Below are 21132 nucleotides of genomic sequence, written 5' to 3' on the forward strand. Positions count from 1 at the left end.
GCTTCAGAATCTGGTACCTGCACAGCCAGGGCACTGATCTTGATGCCAAAGGAGAGTGGACTAAATACAGATTAGTACACAAGACAGGTGTTTAAGGGGCCCCCGCCCATCATTTCCTCCAGATTTGAACTTCTGCTTAGTTTGCTTTTACGTGCACCCTTCCTGATGGTGTTCTGGGGAGCCAGCACGGTGCTTTTCACCTGAAACAGCCTCTAAGCTGAAAAGAACAGTCACCACCAAATCAATTCCTCATCCATTAACAGGTTGTCTCTCTGTTCTTGAGACACAGGCATAACCTGGTTAGACCTGTTTTGTTTGAACACTAACGTGTGAGTTGGCCAAATGCAAATGAGCCAATGTTTGTAATCCTTTATTTTATTTTTTTCAAGAGCCCGGCGGCCAATCAGCAGAGGGGGAAGTGACTTAGGGAATTCCCGGTTGGTGGCTTATTGCTTAACATCCTACAAAATGATTTAAAATTATTGTCATATGCATTTATCTCCACTCTGATGAGGGCTCAGACGTGATATCACCCCTGGTTCCCTATCCCTGTAGGAGCTGGTGTGAGTGCTACATGCTGCCTCCCCTCCATTAGCCACAGCTATTGGATTTCCCACCCAGAATCGTTAGGTAAATGAGGTAAGTCTTTATTTTTAAACCTTCTTTTGAATCTGGAGTTCAAACACCTGAGTGGAAAGAGAAGCCTGCCTTGAAGCAGACAGATGAAAATAAAACAGACTCCCGGAGGCAGCTGGCAGGAAGTGAAGCTCGCCTCACCTGCGCTCACCTCACTGGGTCTTATTAGAATTTTATTTTGGAAGGCAGCCGGGCTTCTTTGGATATTATCTGTGAACTGGCTGCATTGAGTTCGGACTTCCAATCACTGTGGATTTAAAAGCCCCTTGGGTTCCCTCTGCGTGACAAAGCCATTTCCCTGGGCTGAGTTCTGAAACAAAAAGGAAGCTAGGGACAGGTGACCCTGATATAGCTCAATGAAAAGCTGGTTGGTTAAATAGCTGTTGGGGCTCGGAGCACGCATCCTCACTTTCGAGAGAGGTCTTCTGTCGGTAATTTTTCTGATTCATTGGTTGTAGGGGAAGGCAGATTGGTCTGTAATACGTTCTGTTGTTGGAAAATGGCTGGGAACGGGCAATGGCGCACGCATCCACACTGGAGAAAGTGGTCGGGTGGTCCAGGTAGGCAAGGGCACTGGGGAGAAATGTACACCTAAAAATGGCTCTGTACAGAAAAAAAAAAAAAATTGGCAAAGAGTTTTGCCATATTGCAAGGGGACAGATTAACCCTTTGTTTGTGCCATAATGGGCTACTGAGACCAGACAGGCAGTTGTGAGTCAGCAGCACCAAATGCCTTCCAAAACAGGGACTCTTTTAATATTGTTTGGACACCATGGAGAAGTGTTGGCCTCAGTGTGGATGGAACTGGGAACAATGGGGAATTAATCTTGTTGGTACATGACAACATGGTGTTGGGAAGTAACATTTTCACCATCTGTCTTTGAGTGGATTTAGTATATTCCCAGTGTAAGTGTAAGTAAGTGACCGGATTGAGAACTTTCCGATGGAAGGTCTAATTCAGGAAATGGTTCTGTAGGCATGGGTGTGAGGATGTGTTCAGATAGAGCCTTTCTGTGTGTAAACGGGTAGCCGGGGATCACGAGTGGTCATGCGCTAATTCCACGAGGTCGAGGGAAGCGCTAATTTCCAATAGGAAAGACGAAGTCATTAGGAAACGTTTCGTGGGCTAGAGACCCTACCAGAAAAAGGCTCTTAAAAGATTTCAAGAATAATTTTAATAACTGTATTTGGAGTTGCGGAAGGCTTCTTCGCTTGTCCTCTTTATGAGATCTAGAATTCCGAGGCTGTGAAATAATTCATCCATTCCGTGTTCTTATAACACAAAGTTGTGTAGGGTCACATCTTTTCTACACCAACTGCTAATGGCTGATGTGGACAGCTTTTAAAAACAATGGGAACATGAAATGAGGGTCTTTTGGAAGTCTGTGATCACATTTGAAAAAAATTACAAATATAATGGAGACAATCCTTCTGCGTGTTTCCGAAGTATTTTGCGGAGGCATTTTAAAAGAAGGTAACTTGGAGGGAGTAACTCTGCTGGGAGTTCTCTCGCGTTGTTGTTCAAGATGGCAGTGTTAGCCAGGCCCTTTCTAGGGTGACCGTGGGCAGGGCAATGAATTTGATACAGGCCTCATATGTATGGAAGATCTAAAATTCAATTATATTTGTTCTTTTGTGTTAAAAAGCATCTATTTGTTAAATTCAAACAATGTTGTTTTCATTATTTTTTTCCATTTTTTAATATATCGTGAGCTCCCCAAATGGAAACGTCTAGGGCCTTTCTGAACCTCTGAAAAGTCCTACACTCACACTTATAGTTCTGTGTTTATGCCCCCGTCAATTTACCCAGATCCTCTTTCAATATCTTTTTGACCCCTTGAGAGGCTGAGATAATGCATCCAATCAACTCATTGGAAACTGGAAGGAACTCATATCAGGTCCTAGGTCCAAACGTGAGTGCTCTGGGCCAAAGTTCACTTTCAGGAAGGACAATTTAGCTCTCTGCAATCTTGTAATATTTTATTTCCTCCTCGTCCTTCCCCGATCCCCTAAATTAGGGAATTTTAGCACTGGGCTGTGTTTTTCAGACCCCCTCGCTCTTCTGAAAGCCCAGTGTAAGAACCTTGCCTGATGTGAAACAGCAAGCATAGACGGAGAGGTTTATACAAATCAGTAAAAAGCCAGTCTGTTCCCCTTTCTCCAGACGGAGGCATCCCCACACCCTTTCTAACAGATGTGATTTTCAAAGACCTGTGGGAGATGGGGTGGGGTGGATACCAAGAATGCCACGGCAGAACCTGCCAGCACACTTGAGAAGCAGTGCCACAATTTTAAGGGACCAAATACAAACTTGGAACCTAATTTTCAGTGACACCTTTTTGCTGCTGTTTCAGCCTGTTTCTTTTGTTGACAGCTCTTTCTGGTAAAACTGAAGCGACAGTCATTTCTGTTGTGGGTGGGGCCCTGGTGGGGAGGCACTGACTCCACTTCAGGCTCTATGTTTAGAGACCACGAGTTCTCACCCTGGCTTTGTTCCTGAGTAACCGATGAAGTGCGGTGGCTTTCGGCTTGGGTAAACTGAGTCCGTGGTGGGGGGGATTGTCATCTGAAGACAGAGGCAGGAAGGCAGCCATATCTTGCCAGTGTTCTCTTAAATCTGTTGCTGAATAACTGAGGAGATGAGGAAAATACTAAATTTTTCTTAATGTTTTCTTATCTAATTAAAAAAAAATTTTTTTTAATGTTTATTTATTTTTTGAGACAGAGAGAGACAGAGCATGAGCAGGGGAGGGGCAGAGAGAGAGGGAGACACAGAACCTGAAACAGGGTCCAGGCTCTGAGCTGTCAGCACAGAGCCCGAAGCGGGGCTCGAACTCACAAACTGTGAGATCATGACCTGAGCCGAAGTCGGACGCTTAACCGACTGAGCCACCCAGGCGCCCCTCTAATTTTTAATAGTATGATTTTAAATTATATGATCTGTTTTAAGGTGCAGGCTCTTGCTAGAAATAGGTAACTATTCTGTTTGTTTCAATTGAACAGGGTTTTAAAGGGCCAGACTCTTAGGTTATGCAGGAAACAGTGCAGTGGGGAGAATGGCTCCCGCAGCAGCTAATATTAGGATGAGAGGTATGTTCAGGCCAAATGGCATTGATGTCAGGAAGCCGAGATGTGCTGGAATAGAAATGTCCACAGATCCCTCAGAGTTATTTGACAAAAAGTTTATTGGACTTCGGCGGGGGCGGGGGTGGGCGCGGATAGGATATTTCTTTAAGAATCTTCCCTGAAGAATTTCAGACTTACGCTTTTGAATGATTGGGGCACAGTGTGTACAAGGCAGTATACAGGACTGGAAGTCAGGAGACCTGGTTGTCCAGTCCTGGCAAAGCTGTGTGCCCAGACCAGCACGCTCCAGCTTTCTGGGCTTCCATTTCCTCATTCAAACAAAGGAGTTTGAACCCGATTATCTTTAAGATGCATTTCCACCCTCAGATTCTGATGACCGGGAGAAAGCAGGTAAGCCTAGTGGTCAGCTGGTTTAGCTTGAGTGGCAGCAGCTGAGAAGGGGTGGGAGCTGCCCTCCTAAGGATGAGATGGGAAAGGAAGGCAGTAGGAGCCCTTCAATGGCTTCCTTAAGGTCTTCAGAACTTTGGCTGAGGGATATACCTGGTGGAGGTATTAAGATCGGATTCCTGGAGTCTTTATGAAGGGTGTTAGTATCTGTTCCCGTGGCAACGTCCCGTCTTTATCGATTCGCCTCATGTGTCCAAAGTTGGTGGGGGTATAGAAGTGGATGAAAACCAGGTGTTTTGTGGCAGCCAGTGGACACAAGCAGGGACTCTAATGATATCTTCCATAAAACACCAAAGTGGCCCGCTGAAAGGCGAACATTCAGGCACCCGTGGAGTCTACTCCATTTGTGTGGTGCTGATCAGCTTGCTTGACTGATTGCCCATGGATGATTGGGTAGATTGGATGGATATGGACTCACTCGTTCTAGAGGAAGACCCAAGAGGTAATCAGAAGGGGAGTGTGGCTGGCCCAGCCCCCGGGCAGCCAACCTGGAGACTTGGTGCTCTCAGAGGGCCTCAGCATGACTCTGGAGCAGCCGGAGCTTACAACAGTGTCAAGCGGAGTGGCCCATTTAAAGAGGCTCCAGGGGTTCTAATTGGCCTTGTTTTAAAAGAGACACCCTGTAAAATACCCCTTTGAAAATTGATTTCACTAGCACCTAACCACACTCTGTCTTTGGTTTGTTTTATGGGCTGGGCCCCCTGTTCTGGTTCATCGGATTCACATTACCTCTTCTCTTCCGATCTTTCCACACACCCTTGTCCTTAGAGCCTCCTTCTCTGTCCTTCTCAGAAGCATCTTCAACACTATTAAGAGTATCTGCCTATTTATTTAAAATATGGCCAGCATGGGGGCATTTGAACATGTTTTCTGAGGAAAACGAAGCCAAAAATAAAAAGAGAATGAAGTGCCTTCTATAATATTTGGATTATTATGCTTAATAGACCACCTGATTAAGCCCATTATTTTAACATAGCTACGTATTTTTACTTTTGTATGGCCTTGTCTCGATGCACTTTTTTTTTGAAGTTGATGTGATTGTGGTGACCTTAAAATTGCATCTTTTGTCCCTTCCACCTCACTCTATGTCATGGACACAAAATGAACAATCTTGGGGGCTGGGCCCTTATTGGCCCAACCGTGATATGAGAAATTTCCATCACCCTGCCAGCCCTTTCTCAGCTTGATACAAATTTCTTCTAACAGTGTATTGGCTCTTTCTTGGAATACGAAGGGGGTTTTCCATTTTTTGTGTATGACAATGGAGCTTGGAGAATATGACTGTCTTGTGGAGATTATTTTGGGATCCCTCTTAGGAACCTTTCAAAACAAACCTCCCTCAATAGGGCAAATGATATATTTTGGTGGACATGGTAAGTGAGATCTGGAAGGTGAACGCTATTTTCGGCACTGTCTTCATGGTGACTATTCACAAGACTTGTTTTGTCTTTGAAAGGGGCTTTAGATTTGGCCCCAAGTCCAGCCTCTGTCTCAGTTGTGTCCACTTAGAAACTCAGACAGCACTTAGCTCATCTTTCACCCAACTTAACTCCACCAGCCAGAAGGCTGTGGGTTGAGGAACACTGATGAAGAGTAGACTTTGACCACTTGTGTATCAGAACGGGCAGGAGGCTGTGAGTTTTTCGTTGCCTGGAAGCAGCTGGAATGTGGCATAGAGAACACCAGGTGTAGAGTCAGAGTACCTGGGTTCAAATGTGACCCTGCCACTGAGTAGCTGAGTGACTCTGGGTGAGTTATGCAAGCTCTAGACTCTAAGTTTCCTTTCTGGAAAATGAGGTTAATAACATCTGCACATGGCTATTGTGAGGATTAAATTAGAGCCGCCACCCCCCCCCCCCAATCTAAAAACACCTGGACAAATGCTTGTAAGTAAATAATTAGTAATTTGTGGAATGGAAATTGAGGCTAAGTCCTCAATAGGTGTGTTCTCAAAGACTCTTGACTGGGTGAGAGTGGATGGATAATTCCGGGATTTTGTTTTCAAAGTGATCAACATTGGTTTTGCACTTAGCCCATGAAAATAAATGCCATAAGGTTTTCACTGGAGAAGGCAGGCAGCAGGGACATGGAATGAACCATGTTAATGGGGGGCTTCCAGATGGAGCTTGTCCTAAGCTGGCTGCACGCCACCGCCTATGGGAGTTCCAAGCAAGGCTTGGTGCGGGCACACAGCATGTTCCTATCCATGTGTCTTGATACCTGCCATAGAAGGGGCCTCCAGAAAAAGCTGATCCCCCACAAGGCAGTTCACTTGACTAGCTGCAACCTCATAGACCATTGCCCGCCCCTAAAATTCTTGATATTACCTCCAGATGTGTACTAACCGCCACCCTGGGTGTTCTGGAGGCTTTGAAAACAATTGCCAAGATACCATTGCCAGACCCAACAGGGGTCTGCCTCTTGGTAAATTGTTCAGATGACACTTGTAGTCATGTGGAAACGGTATCTAGAGGCTATTTGAGTTGAACAAGAAGTGTTTTCTGTTAATATAACAGCAAGACTCTAACCTGGGATCCAAGAGGCTCCTGGTGTACATGGAGAAAATACAGGTAGTTTGTCAACCTGGATGTGGAAAAAAAAATGATATTTTTGTTTTTAATCATCTAACTAAAATCTGACCTTTTCTTTCAATGTAAATGTAGGCAAAATTCTACAGTAGTGTTAGCTGTAGTTGACTATCACCAAGAGAAATTACAGACATTTTTATATACATTACACCTGTTGCAGATGCCTCAAAATATTGATGTTCATCATGATTTTGATGCCATGGAGGTTGTTTGACCTGTACTAGATATTCTTATTTAATGTGTTAAGAAGCATATATATTATTATTATATCACATTAATTGTAAAAGTCTTTAAAAAGTCGATCGTTGTATTTCAATATAAGCTTCCTTTCTAATCTTGCTATTTTAGTTTGTCATTTAAAAGCATTATTTTGAGGAGGGGTCCGTAGGTCAATACCAGACTGAAAAATGGGTCTATGTATATAAGTAAAAGGCTAGGAACCCTTAATTTAGATCATTCTCTTGCACAGGGCCTGTGAAATGATTTCTGAATGACTTCAGCTAATAGATGGTCTCTGTAAAAACAGGGGTATATGTTCTTCCCACTCTTTGCTTTTGCCTATGGGTAGCTTTGGAGTTGTGGAGGGACCTCGGCATAATGAAAATAATGATTAATCATAATTAATAATAATAATAATAGTAATAGTAATAACAGCTAACATTTGTTGGGTGCCTGCCATAAGCTAGGTGTTATTAAGGCATGTTCAATGTCATATTTTACTTAATACTACCAAATGCTCCAGGAGATCATTCCTGGGGCAATGACAAAAGATTTCCCTCTTCTCCCCATGTTGATTGAGTATTGATGCAGGTGAAGACAGGGGATGGGACTGACCCCCGGACAGGGCCAATGTCCTCAGTATACAACCTGTGCAGTAACGCAGGGCTCCACATTTAGAAAGGTTCTGTGCTTGGTTTCATGCTCTGAAATTCACACAGTTTGAACAAGGGGCTCTGCGTTTTCCTTTTGCGCCAAGCCCTGCGAATTATGTAGCTTGGTCCGTCTCTGGATGTGACGATGTTGTCATGTGTGACAACTCCTGATACCCGGAAGCTGGGACTCTACTGTGGAGATCCCCCTGTTCCTCCTTACTCATCTAGCTGACCTTTGGTGGAAAGCTGAGGCCTGTCACAGAGGGAGGCTGTAGTTTCTGAGTTGGTGAGTTTTATGATTTTTTTCTTTTTTTTTTTTTTTTTTCTTTTTGAACATCAAAGATTTCTTTCCTCTGAAGCAACTGGAGGAATGTCTGAGTAACAGGCTGGAAGGCACCTGGTTCCCTACCTTTCTGGTAGGGAGCTGCCTAGGTTTGCTGATGAGTTGCCTTCATTTTTTTATTTTCCAAAGTGCGCTCTGCAAGGGAAAATGAGCCCCGGTGTGCCGAGAGCCTGTCATTCTTGTAGGAAGGTGCTATGAATGAACTTGGCTTTCTTGCCCACTGTCATTTAATGGTTATCTGTGGGAAAAGAAAGCCCTACTTCTAAAGAGGAGATCCCCTAGTCTGTGAGGAAATTCAAACAGCATTTGCTTCTCAAGTTCAAAGATGATCATGGAATAAGCTTTATGAGGTTCTGTCTGCATTTTACAGCTCTGTTTTTACAAACTGTCCCAGGATCATGGACCTGGTGGAAGATGGGGGACCTTTCCTAGATTCGTTTGTCAGAGTGATGGGATTCAGGCTCTAAATGACACATCCACGTCCTTTCTTTCATTGGGGCGATGTCTACAACACAGCAGTTCTGTCATCAGGACCTATGTGTGACGGCTCAGGCATAAGGTGCTCTTCCAAAGGAGCCATAATTTCCCCTTAATTTTTCAACAGTGTTTTTTTCCTTGTTGTTATGACCTCTCTTTTATCATGGCTAATAAGTCTGAGGTGGCTTCGAGCAGCCAAGCCCAACCCCTGAGTCAATGGGGGGCTTTCGACGAGAAGCCAGACTAAAGTTTGACAGATGGGTTTGAGGGGCCATGTGCTACTGTGTCTGTAGTATCTGGGTTGATGGACACCAAAGGCACGTTTCGTAGTATGCCACCAGGCTGATTGGTGTGCCTCCTATCCACATTTAGGGGAAAAATTATGGGAGCTGTCCTTAAAGAATCTCAATTTCCAAAATAAAAGCGTGAGGTCCTAAAAGACACCCTCTTCCGCTTCAGAAATACAAAGGATCCGTTTTCAAAGTTACAGAGAATTCTGTTGCATTTCCTGTCGTTCCCAGAACCCCACTCCCGGCCCCGTACATTTATTGAAATATATCCAGTCCCCCATTTACTAGCTCTGTGTCCCCGGGCAAGTTGCCTACCCTCTTGTGCCTCCTCAGCTGTAAAATGGGGATAATTATTAGTACCAACGTCCGGGGTTATGGCAAGGATTGAACGAGATCATTTAAAGTCTAGCTCAGCTCCTAGCACGTCAGGACTGCTCGATAAATAGAAACTATCGTTGCTATCATAGTTTTGGTTGTTGTTTTGTCATTAGTCTGAGAGATTCCATTTAGTGGCTATCGATCTTCCTTTGGCTGCAGCATCTTGGTTTTTTCCTGGAAAGAAACTCGAATCTCGACACGGTCAAATCCATTGTTCCAGTACATCCCAACCCCTCCCTGACTCCAATCCCCACCTCTTACCTCTCTCCACCCTTCCCGCATTCCTGCACAGTCGGTCTTCTTCTTTTTTTTCTTTTTCTTTTTCTTTTTTTTTTTTTTCTTCAGTCAACTGAGGGTGTTGTTAAATCTTTTATTTTTCTGGCTGCCCAGTTTGGTTCGGAGGCACTCCACTCCCGCCCTGCTCATGACAAGAATGCTGGGGAATGCTCAGCCAGCCATGTCCCTCCCCTGTCAGAACACCCAGTTCTTAACGCTCCCTGAGAAGCGGCATTTCTGAGGCCCCACCTGCTGCCGTGACTCCCCCATTGAGCCGGTGGTCTGGTGATGATGAAGACCGAATGGCTGAGAGAAAGCCGGGGGTAGGTGGTAATCGAGGGGAACATCACACATTGCCCACGTCCTGTGCTTGCTTCTCAAGGCTTCGAAAGAGACACTGAGAGGCTTTCCCTGATTGTGTACGTTGAAGGCTGGGTAGTGATGCCATTGCTTAATTAGTGTTGTTGTGATCTACGTTTGAGTGATTTGTTTAGCTCTTTGTGGCCCTTTTGGGCTTGAGCTCATCATGTGATATTGACAGAGTGATGAGAAATGGGAGTGCAATCATGCTTGAATTAATGCGGAAATCACATCCTCAACGTCTCGGGTCCTTTCCACATTGGACGTGGGACCTCAAGTCACTTGGCGGGACATGAGTGAGTCTACACAGCCCACCTTCGAGGTAGGTATGGATAGCCTCGTTTCCCTGATGGAAAAACTATGGTCCAGGGACCAGAGGTTTTCACATTCTGCTTATTGCCCAGGGCCGGACCGAGGAAATCTGTGGGAGAGGCTGGACTGAGACTCGACACGCTGAGTCTCGGCTTTAGGAGGTAACCTGGAGACCACACCTCCTCCCTGAGCCGTGTTGACTTTCGGAAGTCAACCATTGGGAAGAGCGGGGTTTGGGTTTTGATCGTATCCTGGCAGCCCCTTCTCTGCCCCTCTTAATCTGATTCATGATCTTAACCTGGGCTTACTGGAAGCAGGCCGTGTCATTCTGCAGATCTTGGACACCCCTCAGTGCCTTCGCAGAGCCAGCCGATGAAAAAAAAAGACTGGAAGCCAGTCTTCTGGCTTCGTGGCCCTGCCAGCTCTGGCCAGTCTATTCGATACCTCCTTTTCTTCTGAGGGAGTGGGAAGGGAGCATCCAAACTGAAAGCACAGGTTTTTCTTTGGTTTTTATAGGAAAAACAAATTGGCATGAATGCTCAGTCAAACCAGCTCAGGCTGTTCGGGCAGATGCCTTTCTTTGCCTTTTTCTGTTTATTTTCCAACAAATCAATGCTTAACTGCGTTGTTATTGGAGCAGAGCAACAGGTGCAAAAAAATAACTCTGCTGCCAACTCAAATGAAAAGGTAGGGCTTATACCCTCTGGGAGGTATTCAGAAGATAACAGAAGACCCTGCCAGCAACTGAATTAACAGCTCTGTTTACGGTGGGTTTTATGTTAACAGCTTGCTCCTAACCCTCCCACACAGAAACGTGCCATTGTCTTGGGGACGGACAATCAGCCAGCCAGACAACTGACTACCTTATTCTCTCCTGAGTGGAGATCGGTTTTGGCCGAGGCTGCTTTGTGACAGACAGGGCATTATCCTGTCTGCCAGTTCGATATCTTAGTATGGGTTTCCTGTGAAGGCAAGGGCATGGGGTTGCCAGAGAGAATCCGTCCTGCTTTTAAATGTAGTCACAGTTCTTTCCAAGGTTGGTTGTTTCCAAATGCCAGCAGGCTGCCTGGCTCCCTCTGCTCTGGCTTCACTCTCTCCCCATCAGGAGGTGGGGAATGAGCTCAGACGACTTTGGAAAGAGCTACCATTGTTTCGGAAGTGGTGTCTTTGCTGAATAGTCCATCAGGGGAGGGCAGCGTCTATGTTCTGTTCATTTTTGTGTCCCCAGCACCTAGCAGAGTGCCCAGCATCTAGCAGACATTCCATAAATGTATATTAACTGAAGGGGATGAGTAAATATGTATATTAGCAAGACAAGCATTTCTTGATGACCATTTCTTGCCACTGAAGGCTAAGACAGCAATTTTCTTGGGTATGAAGCCTCAAATCTAGGGTGGTTGAGTAATCTTTTGAAAGCCTAAGATGGGGAGTGGGTTGGGTAAGCTAGCCATGAGATTTTGTGATGGAAGCAATCGTCATCTAAATCCTCTGCAAAGGCTATGTTCTGAGGCAAGGTTTGTTGGTTCAGGTCTTCAAAGACTCATAGCTGTGAATAGCTGAGCACTGTTGAATTTAACAATTCAGTAGGACTGAGCACTAGGGCCTGCTTTATTTCCAGTTAGCAAATAATGTGATAGGCTCTCCACAGATGGCTTGGAGCTTGAGTTCTCTGGACTGCAGGTGTTATCTCTGACTTTGAGAGGATTTCCACTCCGAGGTGTTCCCTTCAAGGATAATATCTCCCGGAGTTAGCTATCTTGTTGTGAAAATTTGAGGGGAGACAAGTAGGTGAGTCTAGGACCAGAAGTTCTAAACCGTAATATTGCTTAAAGATTGGTGAAGGGAGCTTCTTAAAAAGGAAGATCCTGATTCAGAGGTTTGGGGTGGGACCCAAGAAAACTTTAAGTTTAAGCCCTCCTTAGGTGATGATGGTACGGGTGGTCTATAGACCAAACTTTGAGGGACACCTGTGTGACCTCTTCAGCCTGGTTGGAAAATAAGCATCCTAGGAGTAGCTGTGGATGCTCTAGTCTCCACACCTGGGTCTTTCCAAAGACCTGTAGACACCTGTGGTTGTAATAGGAAGTGAGACCTGTTTTTCTTCTGCTATACAGTTTCCTCTCTATTTTATGATTATTTGGTTTTAGACTGGAGAAAGGGGATTAGCAGGGAGACAGATACTGATGTTCAGGGTGTGGGGAAAATGGTGAATTCTTTACTGCATTGCCAAACAGAGGTCCAGAATGAATGAAGCCTTGTTCCTACTTCAACTGCCGATGGAGGGGGTTGGTGGGGCTCTTCCTGTTATCACCGTAGGGAAACAGGGTAACGTCCGTGCCAAGTAAGAGGGGAAGAATAGAGTCTCTCAGGCTTTCTCTCATGTGTCAGAATAAACTTATGTCTCCTGGCCCTGACTCCACTACAAAGGTTTCTTTAAATTTCAATCTACCATGAGTGTAAGAGAGATTTCTTAAAGATCCATAGTATACAGGGATCTGTAGGAGTCAGTGGTCTTTAGAGGGCCTGGGACCCACAAAAATATATGCAAAGCAAGGTGTGAATGTGCATTTTTGGGAGAAGAGAGCCCTAGTTTCCAAAGGTTCTATGACCTTCGAAGATTCAAAACTTGCCCTATTCTTAGTTTGTCATATCTGAAAGGGATAAAGCCCCTGGAGGTCATATAAAGCAATTTTTTAATCAACTTTGGTGCCTGTCCTCTGTCAGTATCTGCGTCTTGTATGAGTCTGGCACCAAGAATGATAAAGATCAGCATGATATGTATATTTCCAAATGGCTTACAGTCAGTAAAGTGTATCTATAATGGATCAACACTTGGCTTCCCAACACTGCATCATCACTCATGAAAACGCTTGAAAGCACAGGAATAATGCTTCAGATATTGCCCCTGGGAACGTGAAATGTCTATTTCAAAACACATTATGAGGGTATGAAATTACCTGTGATGTAATCCCAAGAGGATCAAATACATTCCCCAAGCTTGATTCACATTTTGATTCATTTGGAAAACATGAATTATTGCCTGTCTTACATTCAGTTAAATTTCACACGTACATGAATTTTCTTTTCTCCTCTTTGGGAGTAGTTCTTTTGAAATGACAGTCATATTGAAACAGGAAGTCAGGAAGCTGGTGGAATATCCTCAGGGCAAATGCTGTGAATTCACCTGCTGGTAACTTTGATTAAGGACCGAGAATGGTCTGAATATCGCCGTCATCACAAAAGTAATTATTTAAAATGCCTAATTGCTCCTCTGGCTTGAGGAGTAAAAATACCCACGAGGCAGCCAATTCTGTGGCAGTTCGGGGATGATGTGGTTGAATGAATAAAGGAGTTGGGAAGAGGGCAGACCATGACTTTGACTCTTCAGTCCTCTGGGGCTGGGGACAGGGAATGCAGGCTGAGCCCTGCTTCAGATCTACTCTGTGACTCTGATTGTTCCCAGTGTGTTTTCACCCTCACGGCAGGAGCAAACCATGGTTTTTGTCCTGAGGTCTCATTCAGAGGAAGAAACTAATTATGGGCTAGTTTATTTCCAAAATATAAAATACAAATTACTTTACTGAGTCATAGAAAGAGTATTTATATTATATGTGTATACATGTTCATATACATGGCATACATATCCACATATATACATGTACGTGTGCGTATAGATACGTATATATACATAGATCTGTTTTAATGGCTATAGGGCTATCATGGCCCAGTTTTCAGGCTACTAACACATTCCTACCTGAGCATCTTGTAGAAGTGGCAAAATGAAAGCAGCTTTCTATTCTTTCATTCTGAAGGCTCTCTGATATACTGGCAAGAGAGAGGACAGAGATTCACTGGGGGTCCTGGCATGATTGGATGGACCAGAGAATTTTATAACCTTGGAGAAGCTCAGTAAAGGTGTGAGGCCCCAGATGGCACAGGGAGAATGCTGTGACTCTGTATGGAAAGGGGGTAGGGCTGAAAGCAACTCTGTCTTCTGGCCAAACACGCGCTTCTCAGCAGAAAGTGGCTAAGTTCCCAGAGATTTATTGCTGGATGGTCCGAGTTTCCATTCTCTTTTGGATCCAATTCTTGCTAAACTGTGTGACCATGAACAAGTTACCTGACCTCTCTGAGCCTCAGATAGGCCATCTGTTAGGTGACATAATACCTTATAGAGTTATTGTGAGTACTGACTGAGATAACGCATTTAAGACTATCATCATAGAGTTGGCACATTTTAAATGTTCACTAAGCCCTAAGGGCTATAGTATAGTTGTTGTTGTTATTTATTTATTTATTTATTTATTTATTTATTTTACAGTGTTCGGTCCGAGATCTCAGTAGCCACACCATGGATCGAAAGACCTACATCCCTCCAGATGAGCATGCCCAAACTAGGTCATGTTTGTCTCTGCTAGCAGGTTCTCTCTGTATATTTAAGAAGAGAGAGTGGCACCTGAGCAGCTCAGTCAGTTGAACACCCCACTCTTGATTTCAGCTCAGGTCATGATCTCACGTTTCGTGAGATTGAGCCCCACGTCAGGCTCTGCACTCACAGCATGGAGCCTGGTTAGGATTCTCTCTCTCTCTCTCTCTCTCTCTCTCTCAAAATAAATAATAAACATGTAAGAAAACAAAAGGAAGAGAAATCAGTTGAGCAGTACTTGGTCTTCTTAGGAGCCCCAAGACTGGGCAGAACCTTCTAGGTTCTAAGGTATATGGCTCCAGCTCCCTGCCAGAGTCCCAGCGGTGCCTCCTTCCCCTTGCTTTTCTGTCCTTATGAGACTCAAATCCTAGATTTGCAGTAATTGAGCATTCTTTGGGCCAAGGGACCCCGTAGGATAGAAAAGCCCTCTGGCCACAGTCTTCCAGGAGCTCTTGCCCTTCTCCTCTGCACCTGCAAACCAACTGGTGTGTGAAAGTACGATGCCAAGGCAGTAACGAAGAGCTGGTGGGGTTGTACTGTCCCACTGCTCCTGGCAGCATGGTGTGTCTGGTAGGAGGAAGGGGGAACAGGAGGGATGGCTTTTAGTCCCTGAGCAGGGACCATGCCTGGAGGGTCAGAGCACAGCTTCTGTGAGCAGGGGCTGAGAGATGCTTGTCATAGCTCAGCCTGATGGCACATCCATAGAGCAGTCCAAAATGGGAGGTGGGGAGGCCGGAGATCCAGCCTAGACTTGACTATGCTGGCAACCTGGGATTGCAAAGCATTGTATGGATGGTAGAAGTTACAAGCCTTGCTTGAAATGAACTTGGCTCTCAATTTCCTCCTTGGAGATGTAGTAAAATAACAGTAATCACATGATAAAGAATAATAATAATAATTATAAACACCACCTGACATCTATCGAGTACTTACTATGTGTCAAACACTTTTCCAAGGATTTTACAGGCATCATCTCACTTTGTCTTTCAACAACCCTTTTCATATCATCTCATTTTATAAATGAGAAAATTAGGGCCCAAAGAAGCTGAATAACTTGTCCAAATTTGCCCCATTAGTAAATTGGCAAAGCCAGGATTCGAACCACGTTTGTCTGACTCCAGAGATGAGAGCTCCCAACCATTACACTATCCTGCCTCTGAAGGATCTACCCTGACCCCAAGAATGTCCTCAAAGGCGATCAACACAGTTTAACGAGAGACTCATGGGCAGAACTTATAACAATAGCTGACATTTTGGGGGGCACTTGCCATGTGCGAGATAATATGTGAGAACTTTGCAAACATTCTCATTTAACCCACACATCAGTCAAGCTGGTACCAGATAGGAACTTAGCCTTTGATGAAAACCTGGAGGAGGACTGGGGGAAGATAGTGGCTCGTCTGCACATCTGACTGTCACAGAAGTGGTCCTAGTCCTTAGCAGCTGGGGCACAGTGGGGGTTTGCGTTTCACCTGCATCTTCCCATTGACAAAGTGGGAAGGAGAAAGTGGCCTGTCTCTCCCCCATCAATGTGGGCTGTGGCCACCCTGGCACAGTGCAGTGTTATCTCTCTGCAGAAATGGGTTTTGGATTGACCAAATGATGCGAGTGGCTCATCATTTACAGGGCAGTTGATGCCTAAGGTTGAATAGGTCCGGGCTGGAAGCCTGGCATGAAGTACTCATCTGTACAATGGTCTACTGGGTAACGTGCCTGGCTCTTCCTCTTCAAATGTAGAGCGGACTTCTGTCTCCAGAAGTGTCAGTCTTAGAAAATGCTGCGCAGGGGGCGCCGGGCTGGCTCAGTGGGTGGAGCATGCAACTCTTGATCTCGGGGTTGTGAGTTTGAGACCTGTGTTGGGTGTAGAGATTACTTAAAAATAAAAACATTTTAGAAAGAGAGAAAGAAAGAGAGGGAGGGAGAGGGAAAGAAGGAAGGAAGGAGAAGGGAAAGGAAGAAGGAAGGAAGAGGAAGGAAGGAAGGGAAGGGAAGGAAGAAAAAGAGAAAAGAAGAAAGAAAGGAGCTGCTGTACAGAGGGTGATTTCTTGGGTAGATGTGGAAGTCTGGGCAATCACTGGGGCACAGAGTCAAATACCATTCTCTCCAGTCATTGTTGCTCACGAAGGGAGGGATAAGAGAATGCAGATGGAAAAACCCTCTGGGTAATCCGCATTTCATTCCACTTTGGGTTTGAAATAGAATTCACAGGTTGTGTGCTTGCGCGTGCAGGCGTGTGTGCGTGTGTGTGTGTGTGTGTGTGTGTGTGTGTATATGAGGTAATTACTCTTTATTTGTACCAAGCACTGCCCTGGGGGCTTTAAAGCCCCTTATCTTTTTTAATCCTCTAGCAAACCTGTGCTGCAGGTACAAATGCCAGGCCTTTTTCCCAGGAGAGGGCACAGCAGTTCATAAAAGCTAGGGGACAGCCCAAGGTCGCCACACCAGCATGATCAAAGCCTGAGCTGCGGCTGGCCTCCACGGGCTCGCTTTTAAGTAGTGTTCTCAACTGGGGGTTATTTGGCCCCAGGGGATATTTTGAGAGTGGGGGCGGGTGGGGTGGGGGGAGGCTGGAAGGGGTTGCATCTGGCATCTAGTGGCTACAGTCCAGGGATGCAGCCAACACCCTACAATGCCCAGGGCAGCCATAGAACACTCCTAGCCCAGGATGTCAGTCAGGCAGACTTGAGAAAATCTGCTTTTCACCCAGAGCACTTGGCTGAGGATAGTTGCTGGAATCCCCCACCTTGAGCTGGAGATAAAGAGAGGTGGGTTCTGTTCTCCACGTGCTTTTGACTTGAAAGGTGGAGTCATTCTTATTTAGGCTCTGAATTTACTTTTTCCAACCTTGGAAGAAGTTAACTATGTTTGAGAAACATCTTCAGAACTGATACTTAAAGAAGGGGAAAGAAACTGATTTTTCATTGAGGCCACGTGTACTGTGCTAGACCGGACAGCTTTAAATCCATTGGGTTATACATCCTTCAACACAGGACATCAGCATTCCCCTCCATGCCGCCTTTGAGGCCAGAGAAGAAATTGAGTTTGGAAAGGTTAGCATACTCAAGATCACATGGCCTCGGATGGGGAGTCTGGATTCTAACCCACACCTCCAAGGTTCCAGAGTCTCTACCTGTATCTACATGATACATTTTCTTAAAGAAATAATAAAAGCTATGCTGAAGGTAAACTGGGAAGCTTAAAGAGGAGCATTAAATAATCCCCCTACTTTGTAATTAAAAGGATTTCTTTTTATACCCCATAAAGTAATCACCATGTACCATAGAAAGTCTATATTAGTATATGGGAGTGTGGGTGAGTTGGTTATAATAATGCTTTTTTACAATTCTCAAGACACGTTTATTATCTATTATCTCATTTGATCTTCTCAAGACTCTTGGGAGGCTGTTGGTGGGGGGCAAATGTCCTCATTTTCCACCCGAGGAACTGGGCCTCAGAGGGAATAGAACTTGGGGAAAGTCCTTCAGCTATGCTAGCCCCGGGCCCTCTGTGCCCACCTCCTGGGCACTGCCCAGGCAGCATGCCATGGTGGGTTGGAGACGCTGACCTTCTTCCCTCATAAGCCTGGGTGAGCTCAAGTGAACTCTGACTCAGTAAGGGTTAAGACACATAAACTCTTTTATGAGTAGTAACCATTTACTGTGCCCCGTAAAAAAAAAAAAAAAAAAAAAGGGCCCCTTTCTGTTCTGGCTGCTTTCCCTAGCAAAGGGGGTACCAGCAAGGAACAGCAGTGCTCATGGGTAGAGGAGCCTCTTGGGGCGGGAGGGGGGCAGGTGGTAATGGGGCAGCTGTGGCCTCCTTATCCTAAAGGCTTCCCTGTGGGTTGAATAGTTCTGGATGCAGTCAGGGGATTGCAGACAGAAAAGATGCCTGTCCCAAGGAAAGGGGCCGTGGGCACTTGGTCACAAGTGGAGAACTGTGGTATTTATGGGATTCCTTTTTACTAATTGCTAAGCTTTCCACATGCACAACCTCATTTGATTCTCTCAGCCCTGTGAGTTTGCAACTGTTCTCAATTTATAGGTGGGGAAAGTGAAGATCAGAAAGTTTCTGGCTAGACAGACGTGGAACTTGCTCAAAGTCCCACACAGCAGGGGACCCGGGATCTGAGCCCAACTCTCCCCAGATCTAAAGCCCGGTTGCTTAGCCCTCACATCAATCTGCCTTCTAGATTTGGGGGAAGTAAGTGGTGAACAGAAACCCTGAGCTGGCTGAGAAGTAGCTAGCTGGTGATTGGCTCAGGGCACATCTGGGTCCCACAGAACAGCCACTTTGAAACAGCCCTGCAGGCAAACCCTTGTGAAAGAATTTCAGGGAAGACTTCCCCCACCCCAGCCCTGCAGGGCCCATCCCTCCATGCAGATGGGCTGGGCCCTGAGCTTCGGCTCTTTCAGGGTTAAACAGTAACCTTTCTACTGCTTGTGGTTGAGCAAATGCTGGCGAGGAACAAGCCCAGCCTTGAGCAAACAGGAGACCTGGCCGTGCCCCTTCCCTCCCCCAGCTGCCCCTTTGGGGGCCTGCAGGTTTCTTTTGCCCTGAAGTCGCCCATTGGATTTCTTAGCTGAGGGCAACTGCTCTAGAAAGCTCAATGGGAAAAGAAGAAGAGGGCTTGCCTTCTCTGAGAGAGAGAAGCAAAGAGGTTTCTGGAAGGGGACGTAAGAATCGATTTAGTCACCTTTCTAAAATTTTTGCACACAGGGAAACTGAGACCCAAGACTGTTTCTGGTTTGGGTTACCAGAGGGGGAGTGGCTCTCCTCCTCATAACACCTGCCATATAGCCGTGTCTTAATTTGTGCCAACCGCTCCAGGTATAGAAACTCACTTAATCTCCAGCCAGCGCACATAGTAGGTCTGGTGATCTGCGTTCTGCATGTGAGGAAACAGGTTCCGAGAGGTCAGTGACTTGTCTGAGTTAATACTAACCGGCCGGTAAGGGGTAGAGCTTGGAATCAAGCCTGTTCCTTCTGGCTTTGAACCTCATATATATGGTGCCACCACACAGATCCCGGCTCTGCCCACCTCCCGGCCCCTGGTCTACTGTGGTGCTCACCATTCTCTTCTGTATTTCTTTTGCTACCTTCTACTTAGGCTGGATTCAGGCCTAATTATTTACCAAACAGCCATGATGATGTTAATAATCATCACGAATGTTCCTGTTTGGCCTAGCTTGACTCCTAATCACAGCTCTGTCCCTGGTGCCTGGAATAGTACCCAGCCCATTGTATGGCTGGTAAATATTTGTTGAGTGAATCAATATGCGAATGAAATTTTTATGCCTCTTCCAGACCCCTCTTCTCCCCTCTGAAGCCCTACCTAGGACCAGAGGAGTAGGAGCTAAGTTGGAGGAAGGGGTTTGGGGGCTGGAAGCTCTCTACTGGAGCGATTTCAATCTGGGGGACATTGGTGACACCCAAGGATATGATTTCCCTAAAACAGGCAGAAAAATTTCCATGAGTCGCCGCTATGAGGCTACCTTCTCTCCTCGCCCCAACATTTTAGAAAGAGCAAGTTATCTTTACAGGCCCTGGGTCATGCTCAATTGCCTTCTGGAACAGGCCGCTCTTCTTTTGAGTGACTGAACCTACTTCTAGGGCTTGAGTCTAAAAGGAGGAGAGCGTCCGACTTGAGAATAGGGAATATTATGAATGCCGAAGGGGTGAGACGCATTGTTCTAAAGTGTAGAATATTTATGTTGTTTAAAAAACCCAAACAGTTCCCCAGGAGAGAAAGGCTCTTCTCCTGTGTCCTTTGCTGAGAAAAGGAGACTGAGAGAGCCACCTTCGGGTCAGTTTCCAAGCCCGTGGTATTCTTCAGGGCTCTAAAAGGAGAGAGAAAGCTCATCAGAATTTTTACTGGGATTCCTGACATTATCATGGAGCCAAATACTGGAGGAGCTCTAAGTACCTACGTCTGAAGTTCTTTGACATGTGGACACGGGCTGTGGCAGGTATCTACACTGAGGAAAGTCGGTTAGGTGTTCGAGTGCAGGGCCTCTCAGTTGTGTTAGGACTTGTGAACGTCTGATTTCAGATCCGAGGGCCTGTGCAGGTGCCGGGTCTATGCCGCCACCGGCTTGGATTTTTATTGATTGCAATTTCACTTTACACGAAATCTCTTTGGCATTTTCACTTTTGTAAAAAAAAAAAAAAAAAAAAAAATCATGGCTGCTGGCCAGACTCGCCCTGTGAGCAGGTATTGCATTTTCCTCCTGCTTCATTCCTGATCAGAGATTATTCATTTATGAATGGGTGGCTGTAAAAACTTGCCTCATGCATATGAAAGTTGAACCTGGAAATTTTTAATTGCCAGTGAGTTTTGCTTTTACTAAAGGGGCTGTGGTAACGTGCTTTGGAGGCAGTGGATGGCAGGACAAATTCTTTTTTTTTTTTTTTTTTAATTCCTGAATTAACTCTATGATCTGTGCTCCCAAATGACGTTTGTCCAAGAGGCACTGACCGAATGAACTGTTTGATCCCCTTACAGATCATGATTCTGGAAGGAAGTGGTGTAATGAATCTCAACCCCAGCAACAATCTCCTCCACCAGCAGCCAACCTGGACAGACAGCTACCCCACGTGCAATGGTAAGGGGACCGAGTGGGCGTCAGTGTCACGCCCCGTG

The 21132-nt window shown here is 45.6% G+C and overlaps 1 protein-coding gene across 2 annotated transcripts in view; it reads left to right on the forward strand.

The window, feature by feature from the left end:
* The first annotated feature begins 483 nt into the window (after nucleotides 1–483).
* EHF (ETS homologous factor) overlaps nucleotides 484–21132 on the forward strand; it is a 36745-nt gene continuing 16096 nt past the window's right edge. For both annotated transcript variants that reach the window (XM_042905714.1, XM_042905715.1), the window contains exons 1-2: nucleotides 484–639; nucleotides 20995–21094. In XM_042905714.1, the coding sequence (XP_042761648.1) occupies nucleotides 20998–21094 (97 nt within the window). In that variant the 5' untranslated portion in view covers nucleotides 484–639; nucleotides 20995–20997. The remainder of the gene's footprint in view (nucleotides 640–20994; nucleotides 21095–21132) is intronic.

Source organism: Panthera leo, chromosome D1 (genome assembly GCF_018350215.1).
Source record: "Panthera leo isolate Ple1 chromosome D1, P.leo_Ple1_pat1.1, whole genome shotgun sequence".
NCBI classification, from domain to species: domain Eukaryota; kingdom Metazoa; phylum Chordata; class Mammalia; order Carnivora; family Felidae; genus Panthera; species Panthera leo.